This window comes from Mytilus californianus, unplaced genomic scaffold (assembly GCF_021869535.1).
Source record: "Mytilus californianus isolate M0D057914Y unplaced genomic scaffold, xbMytCali1.0.p SCAF_3, whole genome shotgun sequence".
In the NCBI taxonomy this organism is placed as follows: Eukaryota; Metazoa; Mollusca; class Bivalvia; order Mytilida; family Mytilidae; genus Mytilus; species Mytilus californianus.
Window position 1 is genome coordinate 22,481,459 of NW_026262679.1, and position 22,636 is coordinate 22,504,094.

General features: G+C 32.4%; 1 protein-coding gene across 1 annotated transcript in view; it reads left to right on the forward strand.

Annotated features, from left to right (window-relative positions):
• Positions 1–22,636, forward strand: part of LOC127734134 (serine/threonine-protein kinase ATR-like) — a 53,160-nt gene that overhangs the window by 25,712 nt on the left and 4,812 nt on the right. The window contains exons 25-46 of the mRNA XM_052243814.1: positions 43–193; positions 1,035–1,125; positions 1,542–1,604; positions 2,699–2,814; positions 3,078–3,219; positions 3,520–3,653; positions 3,928–4,150; positions 5,670–5,848; positions 7,268–7,472; positions 8,518–8,697; positions 9,222–9,274; positions 9,874–9,907; positions 11,845–11,960; positions 12,332–12,461; positions 13,002–13,091; positions 13,464–13,571; positions 14,012–14,169; positions 15,207–15,302; positions 16,239–16,392; positions 17,201–17,266; positions 18,218–18,303; positions 18,935–19,067. Of these exons, the coding sequence (XP_052099774.1) occupies positions 43–193; positions 1,035–1,125; positions 1,542–1,604; positions 2,699–2,814; positions 3,078–3,219; positions 3,520–3,653; positions 3,928–4,150; positions 5,670–5,848; positions 7,268–7,472; positions 8,518–8,697; positions 9,222–9,274; positions 9,874–9,907; positions 11,845–11,960; positions 12,332–12,461; positions 13,002–13,091; positions 13,464–13,571; positions 14,012–14,169; positions 15,207–15,302; positions 16,239–16,392; positions 17,201–17,266; positions 18,218–18,303; positions 18,935–19,067 (2,708 nt within the window). The remainder of the gene's footprint in view (positions 1–42; positions 194–1,034; positions 1,126–1,541; positions 1,605–2,698; positions 2,815–3,077; positions 3,220–3,519; positions 3,654–3,927; positions 4,151–5,669; positions 5,849–7,267; positions 7,473–8,517; positions 8,698–9,221; positions 9,275–9,873; positions 9,908–11,844; positions 11,961–12,331; positions 12,462–13,001; positions 13,092–13,463; positions 13,572–14,011; positions 14,170–15,206; positions 15,303–16,238; positions 16,393–17,200; positions 17,267–18,217; positions 18,304–18,934; positions 19,068–22,636) is intronic.

Genomic DNA, 22,636 nt, shown 5'->3' on the forward strand with positions numbered 1-22,636 from the left:
GCTAAAAAATCTATATAAATTAAGTCTTAATTTATTAACTAGGGCAACATCAGGATGCCCAGGCTTGTTATGAAAAGGCAATTGATAGTGAAGTGGATAGTGTTGAACACCATAAAGGTCTACTACAAAGTTTGATGGAGTTAGGACAACAAAACAAGGCCTTGCTGCATGCTACAGGAGCCATTGCTGAGAGGTAGGTCAAAGCACCTAAAACATCTACAAAATTTTAGGGGGTTTATAAGAACAGAGTAAGGTTCTGCTATAAGCCACAGAAATCACCATTTTAAGAAGTACTTTGAAAGTACAACTACAAATATGGTGCTGAATTTCATTTAATATTCACTAGTTCAGTGGAACAATGAAGTTGAGGTAGATTGATACTAAAATATTTTCAAAACAAAGATTTTTACTACTTTTTTGTTCCAGAAAGAAAGTTAAATGATTATCAATACAAAATTGATTCTGGCAATAATAGGTGACAAAAATGATATTTGAAAAAGACAGGATTCTTAATTCAATTTGATATGTAGATGATATTAGGGGAAATCATTCTGTATGATGACTGAAGCTTAATCTTATATATACAAAAATCTACAATTTTTTATGGAGATCAAATGATTCCAACACTTTCAGGATATATTCAGAAAATGGAGTGTTACTTCTTGTTTATTTTTTATACAATGTTGTTTAGGAAACTATTGATTTGTAAGAAAACACAATTTATCTGCCCCTGATTTTTGACTTTTTTATTATATGAATTATCTCTCCTAAAAAAAATCACAGATTCATTGATTTATGGTTAGTTTGTTGAATCTTTGAATTACTTATACAGGTCATTGCATTTACAAAAAATTGTACTTTTAGAAACTGTTAAAACAATCATTGAAGTGTAGAAATTTTCAAAACGATGATATTGGATATCTTAATGTTTCTAATCCAAAAGTAGAATTTTTTTATTGTATAGCTGAAACATAGTTTTATGTAGTAAATGAGTTGCATAGGACTAGTTTTACCTTTCTCTTCAATATTTACAGACCAGAATGGGCTCCACATATCAGATCTTACATGGTGGAGGCAGCTTGGAAGCTTGGTAACTGGGATAAACTGGAAAAATGTATCAAATCTGTGAGGATCTGTTATAGAAAAAATACGACATTAGAATCTTCTGTGTATAGAAAACTATAGGTGTCAGGATTTACATCTTTAAAAAGAAAGAAAAAACACGAAAAAAGTGAAGCTGTTTTCTAATTTCTGTCATAAAAATCATTACATTTGCAAAAATATTTTGATGAATTTTCTAAACCTCCTAACCTGGACATCCATTTTTTTTGCTTCAGTTAATTTTTTCTGAGAGGAATATAATTGGACGATAAAATTAAATATCTGAATGTCACTTGACAAACTAAAATAATAATAAAGTAACTAAAATAATGCAGCATTAGAAAAATGGAGACTGATAAAAATTATTTAAATTTATATGCACAACTATATTGTATTTAGATATGCATGTGCACATATGTAAAACATTTCTTATTTTACAGGAGAAAACAGGTAGAAACTGGGCTGTTGGTGTTGGAGAGTTACTTCTTTCAGCAAAAGCTAAGGTAAATCTGTGCAAATTATTAGCATCTTTAAAAATAGAAAAAGAATGACATTAAACTGTTATATGGATAAGTTAATATACATGGACATCAGAACAGAGTGCTACATTAATAGAAGTTATTTTTCAGTGAGTTTTAGTTCTCTGTAGATGTAATCTGAAAATTTCAACCTTTATTACAAGTGAGAAGAGCACTCATGTTTTATATCTCCTTCCTGTCAAAAGTTACATGTTACTAATCAACCTAATCAACCATAATCATAATATATAGTTCATCTTCGAAGAACCAGCCAATTCATACTAATACTACATATTGTATTCCACATGTGGATTAGTCTCATATCACTATTATACCTGAAAAATTCTCAATATGGTTCCAATTATATTTGTCTATAAATCTTATAAATGAAATGAGCTAATATCTAGACATTTAAAAAAGTGTACATAGTATAATGTTAGAAGAAAGGGTATGCTGAAAACCCATTCCTCTTGGTATGCTTTTGGTACACTTGTAAATAAGGCTGTCATTTATTGATCAGTAATCCCCCAGTTTTTGGTGGGGTTCGTGTTGCTCAGTCTTTGGTTTTCTATTATAAGTTATATGGTTCGCTACTGACACCCTACGGATCCATAGAGGGTAAGTAAAATCCATAGGGGGTGAGGCCGAAGGCCGAATCTCCTATGGATTTTATTCACCCTCTATGGTCAGTAGGGGGTCAGTAGTTAACCGTATAACGAATTTATCGCCCGCCTGACTTTTTTCCGCTGTGTTTTGTAGAGAAATAAACAATAAAACACAACAACATTAATAGATGACGTCACTATTAACAGTAGACGTGACGTCATGAACCCCCTATGAAATTTACTAACCCCCTACGGATCCATAGGGGGTCACCAAGTGACGGCGTAAAACCAATCACAACGTGATAATTTACCGGCGGTGCGATAAGTTGTGTTTTGTGTACTGTTGTTTGTTGGTCTTTTTCTTTTTTGGCCATGGCGTTGTCAGTTTATTTCGACTTATGAGTTTGAATGTCCCTTTGGTATCGTTTGCCTCTCTTTTTTTAACAGCTAATCATTATATGACTCATGTTTTAGAATGAAGAAAAGTTTATGAAACACCTTCAGATTGTACGACGTGAACAAATAGGTCCATTGTCTGCTGCCAGTATGGAGAGTGGATCATACCAGAGAGGTTACCAACATATTGTCAGGCAAGTCACTTTAGTAATCAGTTTAAATATCAAAAGTGCAATGGAGGATTGGTGTATAATGATAATATATTCTTGTCTTGAAAATGGATGTTATTTGATAAGTCATTTTCACCATGTTGATACTTTAATCATAATTAATTTTACCATGTTGATGATGTTTTAAATCATAACTGTTGTTAGGTTTCTTTTTTGTTAATTTTAAGTCCCATTTGTGATTTAACTTTTTATTCAGACTTGGTTTGAGGACATACATCTGTTTTCAGGCTACACTTACTGACAGAAATAGAGGAGTGTTTCCGAGTGTTAGCAGATCTAAAGACAGAGATGGGAGGTTCTGGTGATGGGCCCAGGATTTCTCCTCAGGAGTTATTAAAGAATTGGGATAGGAGACTACAAGTCATGCAGGTACTTGTGTATTTGGTTCATTGCATCCTGGTTAATTTATTGTCAGCTGAAAGGGTTAAGAGAATAGTGATATTTATTAGATAGTATTGTAGTGTATGCAAAATGCAGTATTCAGTCAACTTTGAATTTTTATGCAGGAGTGTTTCAGGTTAAGTTTCACTCTTATTGTCAGATCTAAACAACTAAAAGTCACAGTTTGATATTGTTTTGCAATGTAAAGATTAGATGCTGTTAGTGACTGTTTCAGCTCTTATATTTCTACTAGTTTTATTTTTAAACCAAGTGTATTGTTTGATACAGTGGTCCTTCAGAGCACAGGAACCATTACTGACTTTAAGAAGAACATTGTTTAATCTTGCACAGCAGATGACTGGACATGATGTTGATCATGAAATTGGTCACTGGTGGTTGTGGAGTGCCAAGATTGCAAGAAAGTATGTACAAATGGTTGCCAGTATATATTTTTGATTATATAATCATGATGATAGAAAAAAAAAATAGTCAGTGTTCTTACCTACAGTATTTTGAAATGTGAAGTTATTTGAACATGTCTGTAAACACCATCTTCTGTTACATTCATATCCATAAGTTCAAAATATGAATTAAGAGAGATATTGTTTATTTGTCCCTGAAATGGCTGTTGGTAAATGGCATGTCTTTGAAAAACTTGATTTAAAGGGTTTTCTAGAAAAAAGCTTTATTTTGCAGAGAAGGGTATAACCAGACAGCATACAGTTCACTGTTACAGGCAGGAGATTATAATCTACCTGAAGTATTTGTAGAGAAAGCTAAGTGGTTCTGGAGCAAGGGAGATAAGGACCAAGCCCTCACCTGTCTAGAGAGAGGGATGTCTGTACACTTCCCTGATATACAGGCTCTCAAATCTGACACTACAGACCAAGCTAAAGCCAGGCTTAAAATATATGCTCAGGTAATGATATACAGGCTCACAAATCTGACACTACAGACTAAGCTAAAGCAAGACTTAAAATATACGCTCAGGTAATGATATACAGGCTCTCAAATCTGACACTACAGAACAAGCTAAAGCAAGGCTTAAAATATACGCTCAGGTAATGATATACAGGCTCTCAAATCTGACACTACAGACCAAGCTAAAGCCAGGCTTAAAATATATGCTCAGGTAATGATATACAGGCTCTCAAATCTGACACTACTGACTAAGCTAAAGCAAGACTTAAAATATACGCTCAGGTAATGATATACAGGCTCTCAAATCTGACACTACAGAACAAGCTAAAGCAAGGCTTAAAATATACGCTCAGGTAATGATATACAGGCTCTCAAATCTGACACTACAGAACAGTAATGATGTACAGGCTCTCAAATCTGACACTACAGAACAAGCTAAAGCAAGGCTTAAAATATACGCTCAGGTAATGATATACAGGCTCTCTCATCTGACACTACAGAACAAGCTAAAGCAAGGCTTAAAATATACGCCCAGGTAATGATATACAGGCACTTAAATCTGACACTACAGAACAAGCTATAAAGAGGCTTAAAATATATGCTCTGGTAATGAAATTAAAATTTAAAGGAGATCAAAATGTATGCTGAAGTGATGAAGTTTTAATTCTCTAATTTTCATGCTTTATTACATTTTGCGATCAGTGTGAGAAAAATATTTCTCATCTCTTAGGGAAAACTTTGTTCTTGGCAAATGATTAGTCAAAATTTGATAATGACGTCAAATTTTCTTGGTTTCTTCTGAATTTCCTATTGTGACGTCATGAAAAAAGGCGAACATGCCTGATGACATCACATATAAAGAGCACAACTTTCTGCAAATCTTTGAAAAGGAAGGATAAACTATATTTAGATATCATCTAAAAATCATTAGAGAAACAGATTCCACCACTTTAACTCATGTATTACGATATTTCTCCACTTGAGACAGTTAAATTTGAATTCCCCACTCCCTTTGCCAAATTCAACAGTGTAGCAGTGCTGCGAGTTTATACTACTGATAAATACTGATACACTGACTACAATTACTGAAAGACAAATATATGGGTAAAAAACTCTGCATATATGATTATGTCATGGTTATTATATAGGGGGTAGAATAAAAGATGATAGGAAAACAACAGTCTGTTCCATATTACTTTTTCAAAGTAGCTGTCTGTTGTAACAAGTTTATAAGGATATGCTAAATAATGAGTGTGCTTTTCCTTGTTCAGTTGATAATCATGAAAAATTTGTCATGTGTATGAAATTGAATTCTTCGAATGATGCAATCTGAAAATGAAATAATTGTCCTTTCAAAGTATTTGCCATGATATTAGAATATTGCATCCTGAGTTGTTTTGTGATGTTCTTTTATATGTAAGAGCATTTGTACATGCTTGTTTATTCACATTTTAGAATCAGAATAAACATTCACTCATAAAGCATTTTGATGAATTGTTTTTATTTCTAAATCGCAGGCTTTATTGTTATTTGGAAGATACAGTGATGAAGCATCTAGTTTGGAAAGTAACTCAATTCTCAGGAAATATCGTGAGGTGATAGATATTTACAATGATTGGGAGGAAGGACATTTTTATCTGGCACAGTATTACGACAAAATTATGACCACACTGTTTGAGGAGAATGTTGCAAAAGGGTATAGTATTTGATATGCTTCCTATCATGAAATGTTTTTGTTTTCACCTACCCTTAAGGGCACCCGTCATGTTACCTTTATAAATTTTGAACAATTCATTTCTGACACAAATAGGCCACCTTGTTTCAAACACTAGTATGCATGATTTGTACCAATTTTACACATTTTTAAATCTCAATCAATCAATCCAGCTCCATTACTGTGAATAGATTTGTATTTTAATTATAGAATATATATTTTTCAAAAAGTAGAAATAGAAATTTAGAATAAAACTTTTTTTTGAGACATAATGGTTTTGTAAATGGATGTACACTACTCTCATACCAGTTAAGAGTATAATTTAAAAAGTCATATAATTGGAGACCACAAGTTGATTGATTCAGGTCCATGGTAGCCTTTAGGTTTGAGAGATTTCGAATTACAAGTGTGACCATACCTGTTAACTTTTGAAAAAAACCAACCTTTGGTATTGTAAGCTGGATATATCCAAATGTGGTGCTAATTGGTTGCATGATGCCTTAGTCTTTAATTTGCTGTCATAGTCTGTCAATAAAGTCTAAATTTTAGGTTCTTATAAGTTTTACTTCAGATTTTTTATTGTCAAGACGCAATGGATTGTGACACCAGAAGTTGAGAGTTTCTTATGATTTTTTATTGCATATGCTGTATAATCACTGGCATATCTGTATTTAGAAATGAAGTGTGTCTTTTTTTGTCAAATATGACATGCCCGTTGTTTCTCTTCAGTGTGTGATTGCATGAGCATGGATATCTCGTTGCATGAATCATATACAACTTTGACATGTACCAGTTTCATTTCTTACATATAGTAGGATGGCAAAAAGTACAGCAATCAAATTTTCTCGTCAAGAGAACATGGTATCAGAGGATTCTAACATGTTATCCATTAGTGATGATGAAGAGGATAGGTATCTCTTATACTTAAATCTCACCATTATTTTTTCAAAGTTTAAATTAACCAATATTCAGTTTTGCAACCTCTTTCATTTTTTTTGGGGGGGGGGGTCAGATTTTGATTTTTAGAGCAGGAAGCAGGAATAACGTGTTTGTGTTGAAAGCAAACTTTATATCATTGCTTACCCAATCATTTTGAATGCAACTGTTAGTCTGACAAATGGTAATTTTAGTAAAAGGTATGAGTGGCAATTTGGTCTGTGGATTAAAAACTATAGTACCTACCAAATTGTGTTGTTAGTAGTGGTTTTTTTTCTTTTTCTGGATGACCCTTCATCAGGCAATTCCCAAAAGTATGGTGAGCACTAGAAAAATAAAGATATTGGTAGCAACCAACTTAAAGAGTTAAAAAATTCTTAGATTGTTAAGAAACTACAAACCTTATATACTGATAAACTAAGTTATAGCTACACAGAATATAATGTGTATTTGGGTTTTTTTCAGTGACTTTATCTACCATGTGATCAGGAATTTTGGACAATCTCTACTTCATGGTAACCAGTATATATACCAATCAATGCCTAGACTCCTCAGTCTGTGGTTAGAGTATGGAACACAGGTGGCTGAGTATGAGAAGCAGGATAAACAAAAACCTCAAATTTCTCAAAGATTACAGAACATGAGAAACATTCTTGGAAAGTTGAATAGGGTACAAGTCTATTTACAGAATTTCTTGTTTTATAAAAAAAAAAAAAAAAAAAAAAATCTATTTCAAAGTCTTTCATTTTTCATAATTTTTCCTGATTTTCCCATATGTTTTACTCTGAATTTTATTGATTATTACTGTGGATCCATTTATTTTCATGGATATCAATTTTTGTGGATTATAGAATTTTTGTTTTTTCATGGATACTTGATTTTGTAGTAGTGCAAAAGTTTGCATACAAGCCCACAAGAAATGTGCATTTTGTGGAATACTTGAATTTGTGGTTCAACTATGTCCATGAAAGCCACATAAATTGTTACCCCATGAATAATAATAAATCCACAGTAACTGAAACCAACCAAATTTATAATTGAATACTAGACTAGATGTTGTTCAGTTCACCAGTATCTTGGTTTGTTAGTTTCTTACACACTGTTTGTTTACTCACCAACGAAAAAATTATGGAAGGGATATAGTAACATGTTAGTCCCTCTATGTCATTCTTGAAGGATATATGCAGTTACATTATTTCATCCAATCTTCAACAGTTTATTTTTAGAGTTAATGGCCTGTTACAATAAGTAGTGAATATTAATTGACACCATTAGGCACCTTATAAATGCCAAATGCTATTTGAATTCAATGTCAAGGTCACAACTTGAATTAAGAAAAATATTTAAAGCATGTAGGCACTGTTAGCTACAGTCTTTCATCCAAAAATTATACATTGTGAAGTGCTTGGTCATGAATATCGCTTATATTCCATTCAGTTTCAGCGTGATAGATCAAGTTGCAATGCTTACAAGATTAAAGCTTTAAAGCACTGTAGAGGTTCAAAAAGCATGAGATGTTATGCTCTGTACTGCCCATATGTTCATTGCATTGTAACTTTTTGGAAGATTTTTACATCACATTTTGGAAATGCTGCTGTTGATAATTTACTATTAATATGAATTAAATAAAATGTTGTCACATATTTATTTGTTTCTTTTTCCAGTTGACAAGTTGATATTTAGCTAGTACAATGTAATGTTTTACTACATTTCAGTTGATAAGTAACTTTGGGAAGGAGTTAGCACCATACCAGTTGTTTACTGCATATCCTCAATTGATATCAAGGATTTGCCATGCTCAGAGTGATGTTTTCCAGCATCTTAAAGATATTGTTGCAAGAATCTTTGTACATTTCCCTAAACAGTCCCTGTGGATGATGATGGCTGTTTCCAAGGTAACAAAGTACTGTATTAAATAGTCTTTAATTTGTAGGTAACAAAGTACTGTATTAAATAGTCTAAATTTGAATTTTATATTTTATAGATGATGTTTTTCTTATTTTCAAATTTAACATTGAAAGGTACAGAGATTTAAAGTTGATGTTTATATATATATATAGTATCAGGATTTCTCATTCCAAGTGTTCATGGTTACCTATTCAAAAAAAAGTTTTATGAAAATTTTTCTTATTTTGAATTTTGCACCAAACATCATTAAATGGCAGTAAAACTGAATTAGTACATATGTAAACTTTCCACACTTGGTTTTGACTTGCATATGTAAACCTTCTGCACTTGTTTCTGACTTACATATTTAAACCTTCTACACTTGGAATGGTTCTGACTTACATATGTAAACCTTCTGCACTTGGTTCTGAATTTCATATGTAAACCTTCTGCACTTGGTTCTGACTTACATATGTAAATCTTCTTTTTGTTTGACTTTTCTTATAAAATATATTTGACTTTATATTTTTAGTCTTCCTATTCTATGAGAGTGAAGAGATGTCAAGATATATTTGCTGAAGCTAAGTAAGATTGAATTTAATTTTTTGTGATTAAAAAGAATGCATGTATGTGAAATTCTTAATATGTCGTTTAAGATCAATTGATACTTGATATTATTTTCAAACAGCAATGCTAACTGAAATGTTTTATCTCTCTTCATGAGTTGAAAATGAGAGTTGGTGGTAAAGGCAATAACATGTATCTATTGACTTTATGATCATTAAAAAAAAAACTTGGAGGAAAGAACTCGATCAATAGAATTGTTTTTACAGCTACTAAAATGAGTTCGAGATAAAACTTTCTTTAATTGATATTGGTTAAGAAATCTGTCATTAAATTGATCTTTAAGTTAAATCTCCTCCTTCATTTGTTTATTTATTACAATATTACTTTCTTTTCAATATAATCCAATTCAGAAAAAATGCTGCTTATGAAAGAAGAAAAGTATTATCCAATGAATATTTATGAACTCAATTTATATAATCATGCAATGATGTTTTATAATTTAAAAGGTTTAAAAACAAAATAAAAATTCTTAAATAAATATGCAGTTAAATTTTAGACATATACCTTTTCATATTAAAATAGAAATTTGGCAGGTAATCTTTTCTTTTCTTTAATAGGTCCAGGAATTCTGATTTAAAGAAGTTTATAGAGGTGAGATAAATTGCAATTACAAGTCATTAAGTTTTATGTGTTTATTGTTGTGTTATAAGGATAGAGTCAGTTAAAATTAATTTTTCTTACATCTAAATTTCCAGAAGCATTTTAATACGCCCGTCAAAATTTTGACGGGACGTATTATGGTATACAAATGTCCGGCGTCTGTCCGGCTTCCACATGTCGCACCGTAACTTGAGAACGACTTATCCAAATTTCATGAAACTTAACATGGTTGTTTTTTATGATGGTCAAACGATCTGTTTACTTTTTGGTGAAAATAAGATTAAAACTTTTTGAGTTACAGGACTTTGTAACTAAAACAGGGGGGTGTTTTTTTCACATGTCGCGCTGTATCTCAAAAACGATTTATGATTATTGCTTAAAACTTTACACACTTCTTAATTATATTAATCTAAAGATCTGTATACTTTTTGGTGATGATTCAAAATTTTATTTTAGAGTTATTGAGTTTTTTGTAAAAAAAAAAGGGGGGGGGGGGGGGGGGGGGGGTGGTTCACATGTCGCGCCGTATCTCAAAAACGATTTTTGATTATTGCTGAAAACTTTACACACTTCTTAATTATATTAATCTAAAGATCTGTATACTTTTTGGTGATGATTCAAAATTTTATTTTAGACATTGATTTTTTATAAAAAAAAGGGGGGTTTTCACATGTCGCACCGTAGCTCAGTAACGATTTATGATTATTGCATAAAACCTCACACACAAGACAACGTGAGTATCATGCGCTCATGGCGCAGCTGTTTATTGGAAGTATGGTGCTTAAATCTTGCATATTCCAGTGAACATCAACAAATGCATGATTTAATGCACACATGTATTCCTAATTTTTCACTAACAAAAAGCTCACAAAGTACTACGCTACTTTCAGCAGCAGAAAATTTGTACTCGTTATGCACCCTTCATGGAAAAACTACTCCATGTTGGATGATTGATTGATTGCTGGTGTTTAACATTCAGCACTCTTGGCTATATCCTGATGGCAAGTTATTATTGGTGGAGGAAGCCAGAGTGCCAGGAGAGAACCATGACCTTCAACAGGAAAACTGCCATATCTTTGTGTTTAAAGTTTATTTTTCAAATGTTAACATAACACAACACAGAAACCCTCCTCCACAAAAAATGGAGTCAACTCAGGTGTTCAGGGAGGGTAAGCAGTTCATTCTCTTCAAGTGGCATCTGTCATGTTAAAAAGTCAACACAACACAACACAGAAACCCTCCTCCACAAAAAATGGAGTCAACTCGGGTGTCCAGGGAGGGTAAGCAGTTCATTCTCTTCAAGTGGCATCTGTCATGTTAAAAAGTCAACATAACACAACACAGAAACCCTCCTCCACAAAAAATGGAGTCCACTCAGGTGTTCAGGGAGGGTAAGCAGTTCATTCTCTTCAAGTGGCATCTGTCATGTTAAAAAGTCAACATAACACAACACAGAAACCCTCCTCTACAAAAAATGGAGTCGACTCAGGTGTTCAGGGAGGGTAAGCAGTTCATTCTCTTCAAGTGACATCTGTCATGTTAAAAAGTCAACATAACACAACACAGAAACCCTTCTCCACAAAAAATGGGAGTCCACTCAGGTGTTCAGGGAGGGTAAGCAGTTCATTCTCTTCAAGTGGCATCTGTCATGTTAAAAAGTCAACATAGCACAACACAGAAACCCTTCTCCACAAAAAATGGAGTCGACTCAGGTGTTCAGGGAGGGTAAGCAGTTCATTCTCTTTAAGTGGCATCTGTCATGTTAAAAAGAAACAGCAATATTTGTATCTGACAGTTTAATGGACGTATGAAGATGTAAAGGTGTCTGTTAGATAGATTTATGACACTTTATAACTTAGGTGCCTTATTGTACCTTCTCCTTTGAAATGATAAATACCTATGTTATAATGATTTTCACTCTGTTACAGGATGGCACTAAATTAACAGAGAGGTTATTAGAATTATGTAACAAGGATTTTAAAAATGCTTTAACAATTAGTGTAACACAACACTTCCGTCCATTGAAAAGACTATTGGAGGACAGGTAAGGTTGATTAAGTCCTGGGATTTGTGATGATCTAGCAACTTATAATCATGGTCTGGCAAAAAACTGTTTACTACATGTATATATGCTATTATCTTGTTGCCTAATTTGCATGTGTAAAATATTGTAGTTTGGAAGGTAAAAGTGTACAAAATATTTTAACAATTCTTATTATGTAGAAACTGCAATAAAAATAATTTCTTTATGTTTTATGAAAGTGATTTATGCATTCTTGAAAATATATTTGATTAGGTTTGATAAATTTTTTTGTATGTGTAAATTGAAGTGAAGGAAATTAGCAAGGTCAGTGTCATAAAGTTGTTGAACATTTTTAGGGTATTTAAAGAATGATATTCATATCTTCTTCATAGCAACTTCAGTAAGATATTGGTACCACTGCAGTCCTCCATGACAGTGACATTACCAAACACACCAGGATTACACCAGGACCATAACCCTTTCCCTTGTAATGAAGTCTTTATTAAAGGATTTGAAGACACAGTGAGTTTAATTAGAAATATGAATTAAGGAGATCTATAGAAAATATCAGTGAAACAATCCAATAATAACAAAGTTCATCATGGACATCTAGATAATAGAAAAATATTGCTTATTATATTTATAGCCTGTGTGAGTTCCAGTTGAAATAAATAAGAAGGTACCTAAAGGCAATTATAAGTCAAAGAGAGGCAGAGACAACACATTGGTCAATAGCACAAAAGGGAAGAAATGAATTGTCCACAAAACACTCGACAGAAAACTAAAGATTAAAGAGAGAGAAGTGCAAAACAATGGGGATGAACTCCAGTAACAACAAATGAATCTATTGGCAGCAATCTGTGATACAGATATTCCATATAAACAGTTAATCAAATCAAGATGGTGTTAGATTAAAAGGCAAAGATTTGATCTCTGGACTAAAACATTAGCAAGTGACTGAAAAATTATATAAATGATATTTCTTAGAGGTCATTAATTTTCTGTATTAAGATTCAAATTTTGTTTTTGGAAAATCTGTTTTATAAACCTTGGTTTTTATAGATAGAAGTGCTGCCATCCTTACAGAGACCAAAGAAGATAACTTTAACAGGGAGTGATGGTAAACTCTATATCATGATGTGTAAACCAAAGGTGGGTGAAAAATTTCAGTAATTGATATACATTTCAATTTTAGAAATTTAGTCATTAAAACTGACCTGCAAAGTCTCTCAGAAATTGTTTTCAGAATGTAAGACTTAAGACTTCTGCTAACAGTTATTTTCTTTTCAAAACTTTGAAATGAGAAAGATCCTATAGATACAAATTCATTACAGAATCTCTAAACTTTTTTTATATCTTGTTTTAGAATTGTTATTTAAAATGATATCGGCACAAAGGAAATTTTAGTAGGCAACAATTTGAATTTAACAATTAGTTTCGGTGGTACACATTTGTAAATGTTTTTAAAATGTGAATTAAAATTACAGCATGGTAGATGAGTTTGAAGTATTTTGTACATTCTAGGATGATTTAAGAAAGGATTGCAGACTGATGGAATTTAATGGAATTATCAATAAGTTTTTACACAAGGATCCGGATTCAAGAAGACGTCAACTTCATATCAGAACTTATGTATGTACTTTTACGTCAACCTACATTTGAATTGCAATATTTTTTTTCATTTTTGGCTGTAAATTAAAAAAAAAACCACATTAAATGCCTTGGTAATTCTGCATTGCATAAGCATAACTTTATGTCTCATTATAGCATTCATTTTGTTATTCCTCTGTCCAAGATGACCAATTAAGTACACAGTATATGTTATGATGTAGAGAATTTATCCACTTGAACAGTAAGTGGATTGACTTTAGATAATGCATTAATGCATTTGCAGTTTTAAGTTTTGAGCTTTTAGAAGATAACTGTTATTCCAGAATGAATAGATGAATACTTGATAGCTAATTTATAGAAAACTTTATACTATGCTTAAATAATAAAGTAGTAGCATACCTAAATTTTGTACCAAATTCAAACATAGAAGTTAGATTCTTTTTCTTGATATCTATTTATAGTCTGTGATTCCACTGAATGAAGAATGTGGACTAATAGAGTGGGTTAATAACACAAGTGGGTTGAGATATATATTACTGAAGTATTACAGAGAAAGGGGGTGTGGTATGACAGGAAAGGAATTAAAGGATGCCTGTCCCTCCAAACAATCCTCTTTGGAGTAAGTATATAATATCTAGATCATTCTGTTTAGCTCTTCAGAACTTCTTTAATAATGGCTTATGACATCAAAGAGATTTGACATAGAGTTGGTCAACAATGTCATAATTTATGTAATAATAATATTAGTTTTGAGCCAGCATTATTGTGTGCTTTCTAAACTTTGGTCAGAAAATATATGCTTGGTGCTGGAAAAAAACAGGTCAACAATATTAATATTTTAGATATATGATAACTTTCCATTCACTTAATGTTAGATATACATGTATTGTAAAACATATGCTGCTCAACATTGCTCACAATACTCACATATAAAAAAGCATTAGAACTCGCAGTATTTTTGGTAAAAAAAAAACACATTTTGACAACACTAAATCACCTGCAAATTTCATATGAATGGTACTTAATTTGACAGAATTACTTCATTATGTAACTGTGAAATCATCTCTACACAGCGGGAAATATAGTTTAATTCATAGTTTAGGAGTTTGCCTTAGCAAAACAAATTCTTTTTCATTTTTATACGACCGTTTACGGGACGAATTATGGTTTACCGTTGTCCGTCCATCCGTCCGTCGTCAACATGTCGTACAATAACTCAAAAACGCTTTAACCAATTTGCATGAAACTTTGGTGAATTGTTTCTATCTTTTGAAGTGAGCTCCCATTCAATTTTTATAAATTTTAGATTTTAAGTTTCCGAGTTATGGGGTTTTATTCATTAAAAAAGGGGGATTTTTCAGTTTTCTGACAACTCAAAAGTGCTTTGAGCAGTTTTCATGAAACTTTGGTGACTGGTTTATATCTATTAGAATAACCTCCCTTTAGTTTTTTTTATAAATTTCTGATATGACATTTAGGAGTTATGGAACATTATTCTTAAAAAAAGCTGTTCATTATACATGAGAAGTTGTAAAAGCAATACTTTGCCATTTCTATACCTGAGGAGTATTGCAAGGCTCTATCTTATCTCAATAGAAAGTGCAGATATTACTTTGGTTATGTTAGATTATGTTTCAAATGATTTTGTAATTACAGAACAAAACTGCAAGTGTTGAAGGAGAAGTTATTACCACGTCATCCACCAGTGTTTAAAGAATGGTTTCTAAGAACTTTCCAAGACCCAACATCTTGGTAAGTCTTGTTAACTATGGAATGGTAAGTATGTCTGTATATAGCTATTTTTGTCACCATTTTACACCCCATTAATCATTCAATCTATAAACATGATACAGCATACATACATGTGAGTGATTTTAGCATTCATATCTTTCATTTTTATGTTTTGACTATGAAATAAAACTTGTAAATATATTTGGTAAATAATGCTGTAATAGTATTGAAAAGTCAGCTTCAGAACATGTTTATGTGATATTTGGTCTCAAAATTAAAATAGACTACAAATGCCATTTGTATTTCAGAGTTTAAATAAATAGGAATGAAATAAATACAGCCGATTTCATTCAGTGTGTAGGAAAAGGTAATATCTTTGGTTAGCTTGCTTGCTAGCTGAACCGTGAAGTCATTATTAGATTAGGTAAACTACACTCCTTTATGAGTAGACTAGTCCGACAGACTGATAGAAGGTTATCTGTGAGACTAGTCTATTCATATAGGACGGTGGTTTACCTAATCTAATAATGACTTCACGGTTCAGCTAGCAAGCAAGCTAACCAAAGATATTACCTTTTCCTACACACTGAATGAAATTAGCTGTAATACATATACAACTTGTTGATTGATTGTTAGTTTCACCAAGAGACACATTTTGCGCACATTTTTTTAAATTAGTAGAAGTTCAGCAATAAATCAGTTATGTTTTGAAAAGTGTACTGGCCCAGAGAATGGAAAAAAAGTTTTGCAACATCAGAATCAGTGGAAAAAGGTGGATGTTCCTACACACAACAGAATACTGACTGTTGTTACATAATGAGCTGAAAGGTTATTCACCATTAAGAGATTACATCCTAAGAACAAGGTTCAGATTTCACATCCACAGCCTAAGTGTAACTGTATCTTTTTAATAGCTAAAGGTAAATAGAAGATAGTATGAGTTAATTTTCTTTTTAGGTATAATGCTCGTGTATCTTATGCCCGTACTGCTGCTGTTATGAGTATGGTTGGATATATACTAGGACTTGGAGACAGACACGGAGAAAATATACTGTTTGATTCTACAAATGGAGATTGTGTACATGTGGATTTCAATTGTCTGTTTAATAAGGTAATTGAAACAGTACATGGTCAGTTTTATAATGTTTCTGTTTTATTTATGTTTGTTAGAAGGTGAGTGGGGTATAGATTTATGTTTGTGTAAGCTTTTATATTTATTGTACATGTAACTTTATTGAATAAAATTAATATTTATCATTTTGTTAACTTGCATTTATTTAACTTGCATTTATTTCAACTTGGTACTTTATTTGGCCTTTTAACCTTTTTTGATTCATGGGTCACTGATGAGTCTTTTGTAGACGAAATGCACGTCTGGCATTCAAAGTTTTGATCCTGGTATTTATGATGAGTTTATTTATTAAGCATGCTGTAACAATAGCTTGCTATGAATAGTAGATTTTGAAAATCTTTTCTTACATTACTGTAAAATAACAGTTTTAAATAATGACACAAATTTCTTTAAGGTTTTAATTTCAAGAAACTGAAGTATTTTTGTCCCCATTTGGTGTCCATGAAAAAATGCTTTTGTCTGATTCCCCCTGAATGATTGATAAATTCTTTTTTTTTTTTTTTTTTTTTTCAAATTCAAGATCTTTATTGCACATATTGCTGTTTTAACAATAAAACTTGGTGTACAGCATTCCATCAAGTATCCCTGCTAAATTTACTACTATGAAATATCCAGGGAGAATATTCAGTAGATTGATAAATTCTAAGCGAAAGTGGACAGATTTATTTTTACAGCTGGGACAAATTTTTCTAGTTGTTTCATTGTTATGAATAACAACCAAGTGAGTGACATGGACTTAAAAAAGCTTGTTGCATGTATTCACTTGCTCATTACTATTTTATTCTAGGGTACAACCTTTGAATGGCCAGAAAGAGTGCCATTCAGATTGACACATAACATGATTGAAGCTATGGTAAGTACCTTAACATTATTTTGTGGGTCAAAACTGAAATTTTTTTATAGGTGGTAAAGTTTTCCTTCAAATGCTTTCAAACAGGACATTTTTAGCAATAAACATTCAGGTAAAACACATGTGTAGTTTGGTTATCAGAGCGTTTAAATAGCACTTTCAGTTTATTTTTTCCCCTAACACTATTAGAACAAAGGTTTTTTTTATTGAATATAATGTGAGCCAGGATTTTTTGTGGTCTTTCAAGACTTAACTGTAAAAAGTTTCAGCTTCCTTTTTTGACCATGTAACTTAAGCATTAAATTCACACATTGTTCACTTATTTGACAAATGTTAGTTTTTAAATTAAAAGCAAATTTACTGTATTTTCAAAATTCAATTTTACTTATCAGGTTTGTAAACAGCAAAGATATTTTGGTAACCGTTTCTTAAAAAAAAAGGATGCTTATTCATGACTGATCATCAAAACAAAATAAGTTTTTAAAATTTTCATCTTGATTTGTGAAGAGATTTGCTCAGCTGAACAACATTACATAAACCAAGCATTTGAGCCAATAACTTGTAAGAAAGGTGTTCAACTGTTGCTCCATTCATTTTCAAAATAAGCAAGATGATTACTTTGTTCTATTAATCACTACACATATACTGATTTACCTTCATCTGATATGCTGTCAACCAAAATTTTGAGATGTCACAAGCAGAACTCATTTTAGAGCATCCGAACAAAAAATGGACAGAGCAACTATTTGGTAAGGGTTAATTGTTTGCTTTTGAAGTTTGTTTTCCTCAGCCAGTTAAGTTGACAACCAGATATATATTTGTGTTTTAAGAATGGTTTATTAAACTAACAAAACATATCATAGCATTTATATAGTGTTAGATTCCTAACTTTCTTTTGGAATTGATGCATCGCAAATGAAATTTTATAGGTTACTAAATACAAATTATTTACAGGGACCTATGGGTTATGAAGGTATATTCAGGAAAGCCAGTGAGGTAACATTAAGGGTAATGAGGACACAGATGGATCCATTGATGAGGTATGAAGATTGAAATATATCTCTTTAAATCAAACATATACTAGTATATTTTGTGTCACACCTGCAATGCATGCTGCAGAATGTGAAACATGTAATCTTAAACATTTTTAAAGTAGTAAGTGTTTTGTTTATACATGTACATTCAAGAATAAGATTCTACTTAAAAAATTATCAATGATAAAAAGTGGAAATAAAGAGTTTTCATTATTTTTGAGTGGCCTATTGGGATAAAATTGACTGGTAATCAGATGATGGGGGACATAAAATTACTTCACTATATTCATTACAATAACATTGAACTGTCATTTGAATATACCTTGATGTGCACTAGATCGACACGCGGAATACAGATATTTAAAAAAGATTTAAGCAGACCTATCTATGCTCTTACCCCTAAATGTGATATGCTTAACGAAGGATCAGATACAGTTATGAAGTATTTGGAATGACTCAGAGGGAAATTGAACAAAAGATCTTATATTAGAGACAAGCAGGCTACCATGACACTACCACAATTGTTTGATAACAGGGTAACTAGTACTATATTGGAACCTATAATACTATGTGTAGGTTAAAATTCATAGGAATTCATCATTAAAAAATCTCCAATTATATGTTATTTACATTGCAGTGTGTTAAAGCCTTTTATCTATGATCCTTTAGTGGAGTGGAGTAAACCAGTGAAACCTCAGGGTCAGAGGTCAGCATTGGTCCCTGGTCAAAGGACAAGTGTTATTGATACTGGAGAAATCAATAATGAACAGGTATTTGGATTTGTTAAGACAGTCAATTACTGTAAATTCAGAAATTATTGCGTGCATTTATTATTGCGATTTTGTCATTTAAGACTAAAATGCGATTTTAATTTTTGCGATATTGAGAAAAATCCTGTTTAATTCAGATAAAAAATTTCAAAATGCGAGTTTAAATTATTGCGCTTATAACTCTGTCGCATTTTTTGCAACAATAAAAACATCGCAATAATTTCTGAATTTACAGTATAAGAAATCAATAATCTTAGAACTATTTTCCTAATGCTTGTAGTTTAAAGGTTTGGTTGGTTTGCTTGCTTTGTTTGTATAAATGTTTGCTCAAGCATTGTAATTAAGACTGACATCTGCAATCAATAGATATGTGGGGCTTCAGCTTGTATACATTATACTTTTAAATGTTATTGGATGTCAAGTATAATGCAGAGTATAATGTATACAAGCTAAAGCCCCGCCAATCTATTGATTGCAGATGTCAATCTTAATTACAATGCTTGAGCAAACATTTATGCAAACAAAGCAAGCAAGCCAACCAAACCTTTAAACTACAAGCATTAGGAAAATAGCACTAAGAATGGTCAATATAACAATTCATGGACTTGCAAACCAAGTTGGCTTGATAATGGTACAAATTTGTCTAAACTATTGGGTTAAATAATATTATTATTACATAGTAAGTAACTGGTGTATTGATATTAGTATCAAACTGTGAATTACCAGTCCTTTGAAATAGAAGTTCTTGAATGTTGATGAAAAAAAGGAAGAAAAAAATATTAACTTCTGTGTGGCATAGGTTTTTGTCTCGCCTTGACGGAGTCATAAAGCGAGACATGGGTATGCTTCAACAATGGATTAGTTTGTGATTAGGTCTAGTTCATGGTGAACCACTAGTGGTAGGTCAATGATATTTGGTATGCAGTTGTATTAGCATTGGCATATCTCATTACTATGGAGATTATGTGGCCCCACCCCCTCAGTCAAGGTCTATTGACTTTGAAACTTTGCTTAGTTTACATGTATTAGTTTGTGATTGCATCAGTTTATGGGGAAACACTAGTGGTAGGTCAATGATATTTGTTATGCAGTTGTATAAGCATTGGCATATCTCATTTTCATGGAGATTAGCTGGCCCCGCCCCCTCATTCATGGTCTATTGACTTTGAAACTTTGCTTAGTTTTCATGTATTAGTTTGTGATTAGGTCAGTTTATGGGGAACCACTAGTGGTAGGTCAATGATATTTGATATGCAGTTGTATAAGCATTGGCATATCTCATTTCCATGGAGATTATTTGGCCCCCTATTCATGGTCTATTGACTTTGAAACTTTTGCTTAGTTTTCATGTATTTTGTGATTAGGTCAGTTTAAGGGGAACCACTAGTGGTAGGTCAATGATATTTGGTATGCAGTTGTATAAGCATTGGCATATCTCATTTCCATAGATTTTATTTGGCCCCGCCCCCTCATTCATGGTCTATTGACTTTGAAACTTTGCTTCGTTTACATGTATTAGTTTGTGATTAGGTCAGTGTATGGGGAACCACTAGTGGTAGGTCAATGATATTTCGTATGCAGTTGTATAAGCATTAGCATATCTCATTTCCATGGAGATTATTTGGCCCCGCCCCCTCATTCATGGTCTATTGACTTTGAAACTTTGCTTTGTTGACATGTATTAGTTTGTGATTAGGTCAGTTCAGTTTAAGGGGAACCACTAGTGGTAGGTCAATGATATTTGGTATGCAGTTGTATAAGCATTGGCATATCTCATTTCCATGGAGATTATTTGCCCCCCCCCCCCCCCCCCCTTTTCCCACCTCATTCATGGTCTATTGACTTTGAAACTTTTGCTTAGTTTTCATATACAGTCGAACCTCATTGTGTCGAAGTCAAAGGGACCGGACCAAAGTATTCGACTCATCCGAGGTTCGACTCATCCGAGGTCGAGTGTGTCGTCATAAATTTGGAATGCATGAACTACGGTATGAGATTTGTGTAAACTAGATACAATGAACAGTGTGCCTTTTTTCGATATGACACTTTATGATTGTGTATTCAATCTCCATTTTTGGTCCTTCGTAATAATTAAACACACAAGTACAGATACAAATCATGCACAAATAAAATCAATAGTCTACACAAATATTTACAAATGTCAGTCACTATAAATTATGAAATCCCTTGCGGCACGAAATAAGTTCTGAACGATCTCTGATGAGGTCGTCTGCTTTACATTAAATTATCATGAATTTATTAAAACTGTCCTAATCCTTTTATTTATTGTAATTAATGAGTTTTAAATCTAACGTTTCATTTAATCTCGGCTTGGGTCATTTAAATTCGTTTCGTTTTTATCTCAGGTGAAAAATGTTCAACAACACTAACATTCCGCTTGAACGATCAACAAAGGTGTTAATAAGCGGTCTTCATAAACATGTCATTTTAACTGTTATACAAACAAGTATGTTTACTCAGCTTTAATCTCTTTTGAAAATGATTAGGTGACATAAGAAATACATCCGATTTGATTTTTTATCATTAGCCCTGCATCTTTCGAAAATTCTTACTTTCGAACTTCGAGACATCGGGGTCATTTACATTAATTTTACTTCGACGGGACTATAAAATTTACTCGACTTAACCGAGTATTCGAATCAACAGAGTTCGACTCATTACTCATTTTACATGCCTATGGCCCATAAGGTATCGCCCCCTGGTGTCAGCTGCCTTTAGGAAACCATAATGCTTTCCTATTTGCTGCTGACACAGGATGAGTCATGGACATGTTTAATTTCTACTTTCTTTTTGGCTAATTATTATATATTTAATTGATCCAACTTTTTGTGTACTATACATATGTGGATATCTATTTTTCTTTTTTTTTCTTTTTGGGCTGCTTGTTTGTTATCTATATCAACCACACTTGCAATAAAATGCATTAGTATTAAAAAAAAACAACATACTATAGATTCTTTATCTACGTATTCTTTAAGAACTTAAATAGTTCTCGTTTAACTTTTTTTTTTTTTTTATCTCATTGTTTGTATTGTATTATGAAAAATTATTGATGTTGTAATGTTTATGCCCTTTGGGGCCCATAATTGGAAATAAAATATCTTATCTTATCTTATCATTAGAGGTAATTATGCATTAATCAAACAGGAATTTTACCGGGACCGAGAAATTACTTCGACTCATCCGAGTTTTCGACACAACCGAGTTCGACACAACGAGGTTCGACTGTATTAGTTTGTGATTAGGTCAGTTTAAGGGGAACTGTTAGTGGTAGGTCAATGATAATTGGTTTGAATGTGTATAATCATTAGCACATCTCATTTCTGTGGAGAATATTTGGTCCTTACCCCTCAGTCATGGTCTATTGACTTTGAAAATTTTGCTTAGTTTACATGTATTAGTTTGTGATTAGGTCAGATTAAGATGAACCACTAATGTTAAGTCAATGATATTTCGTATGCAAATGTATTGGCATTTGCAAGTTTCATTTCCATGGAGATTATATAACCCCACCCCCTAATTATGGTTCATTGACATTGAAACTTTTA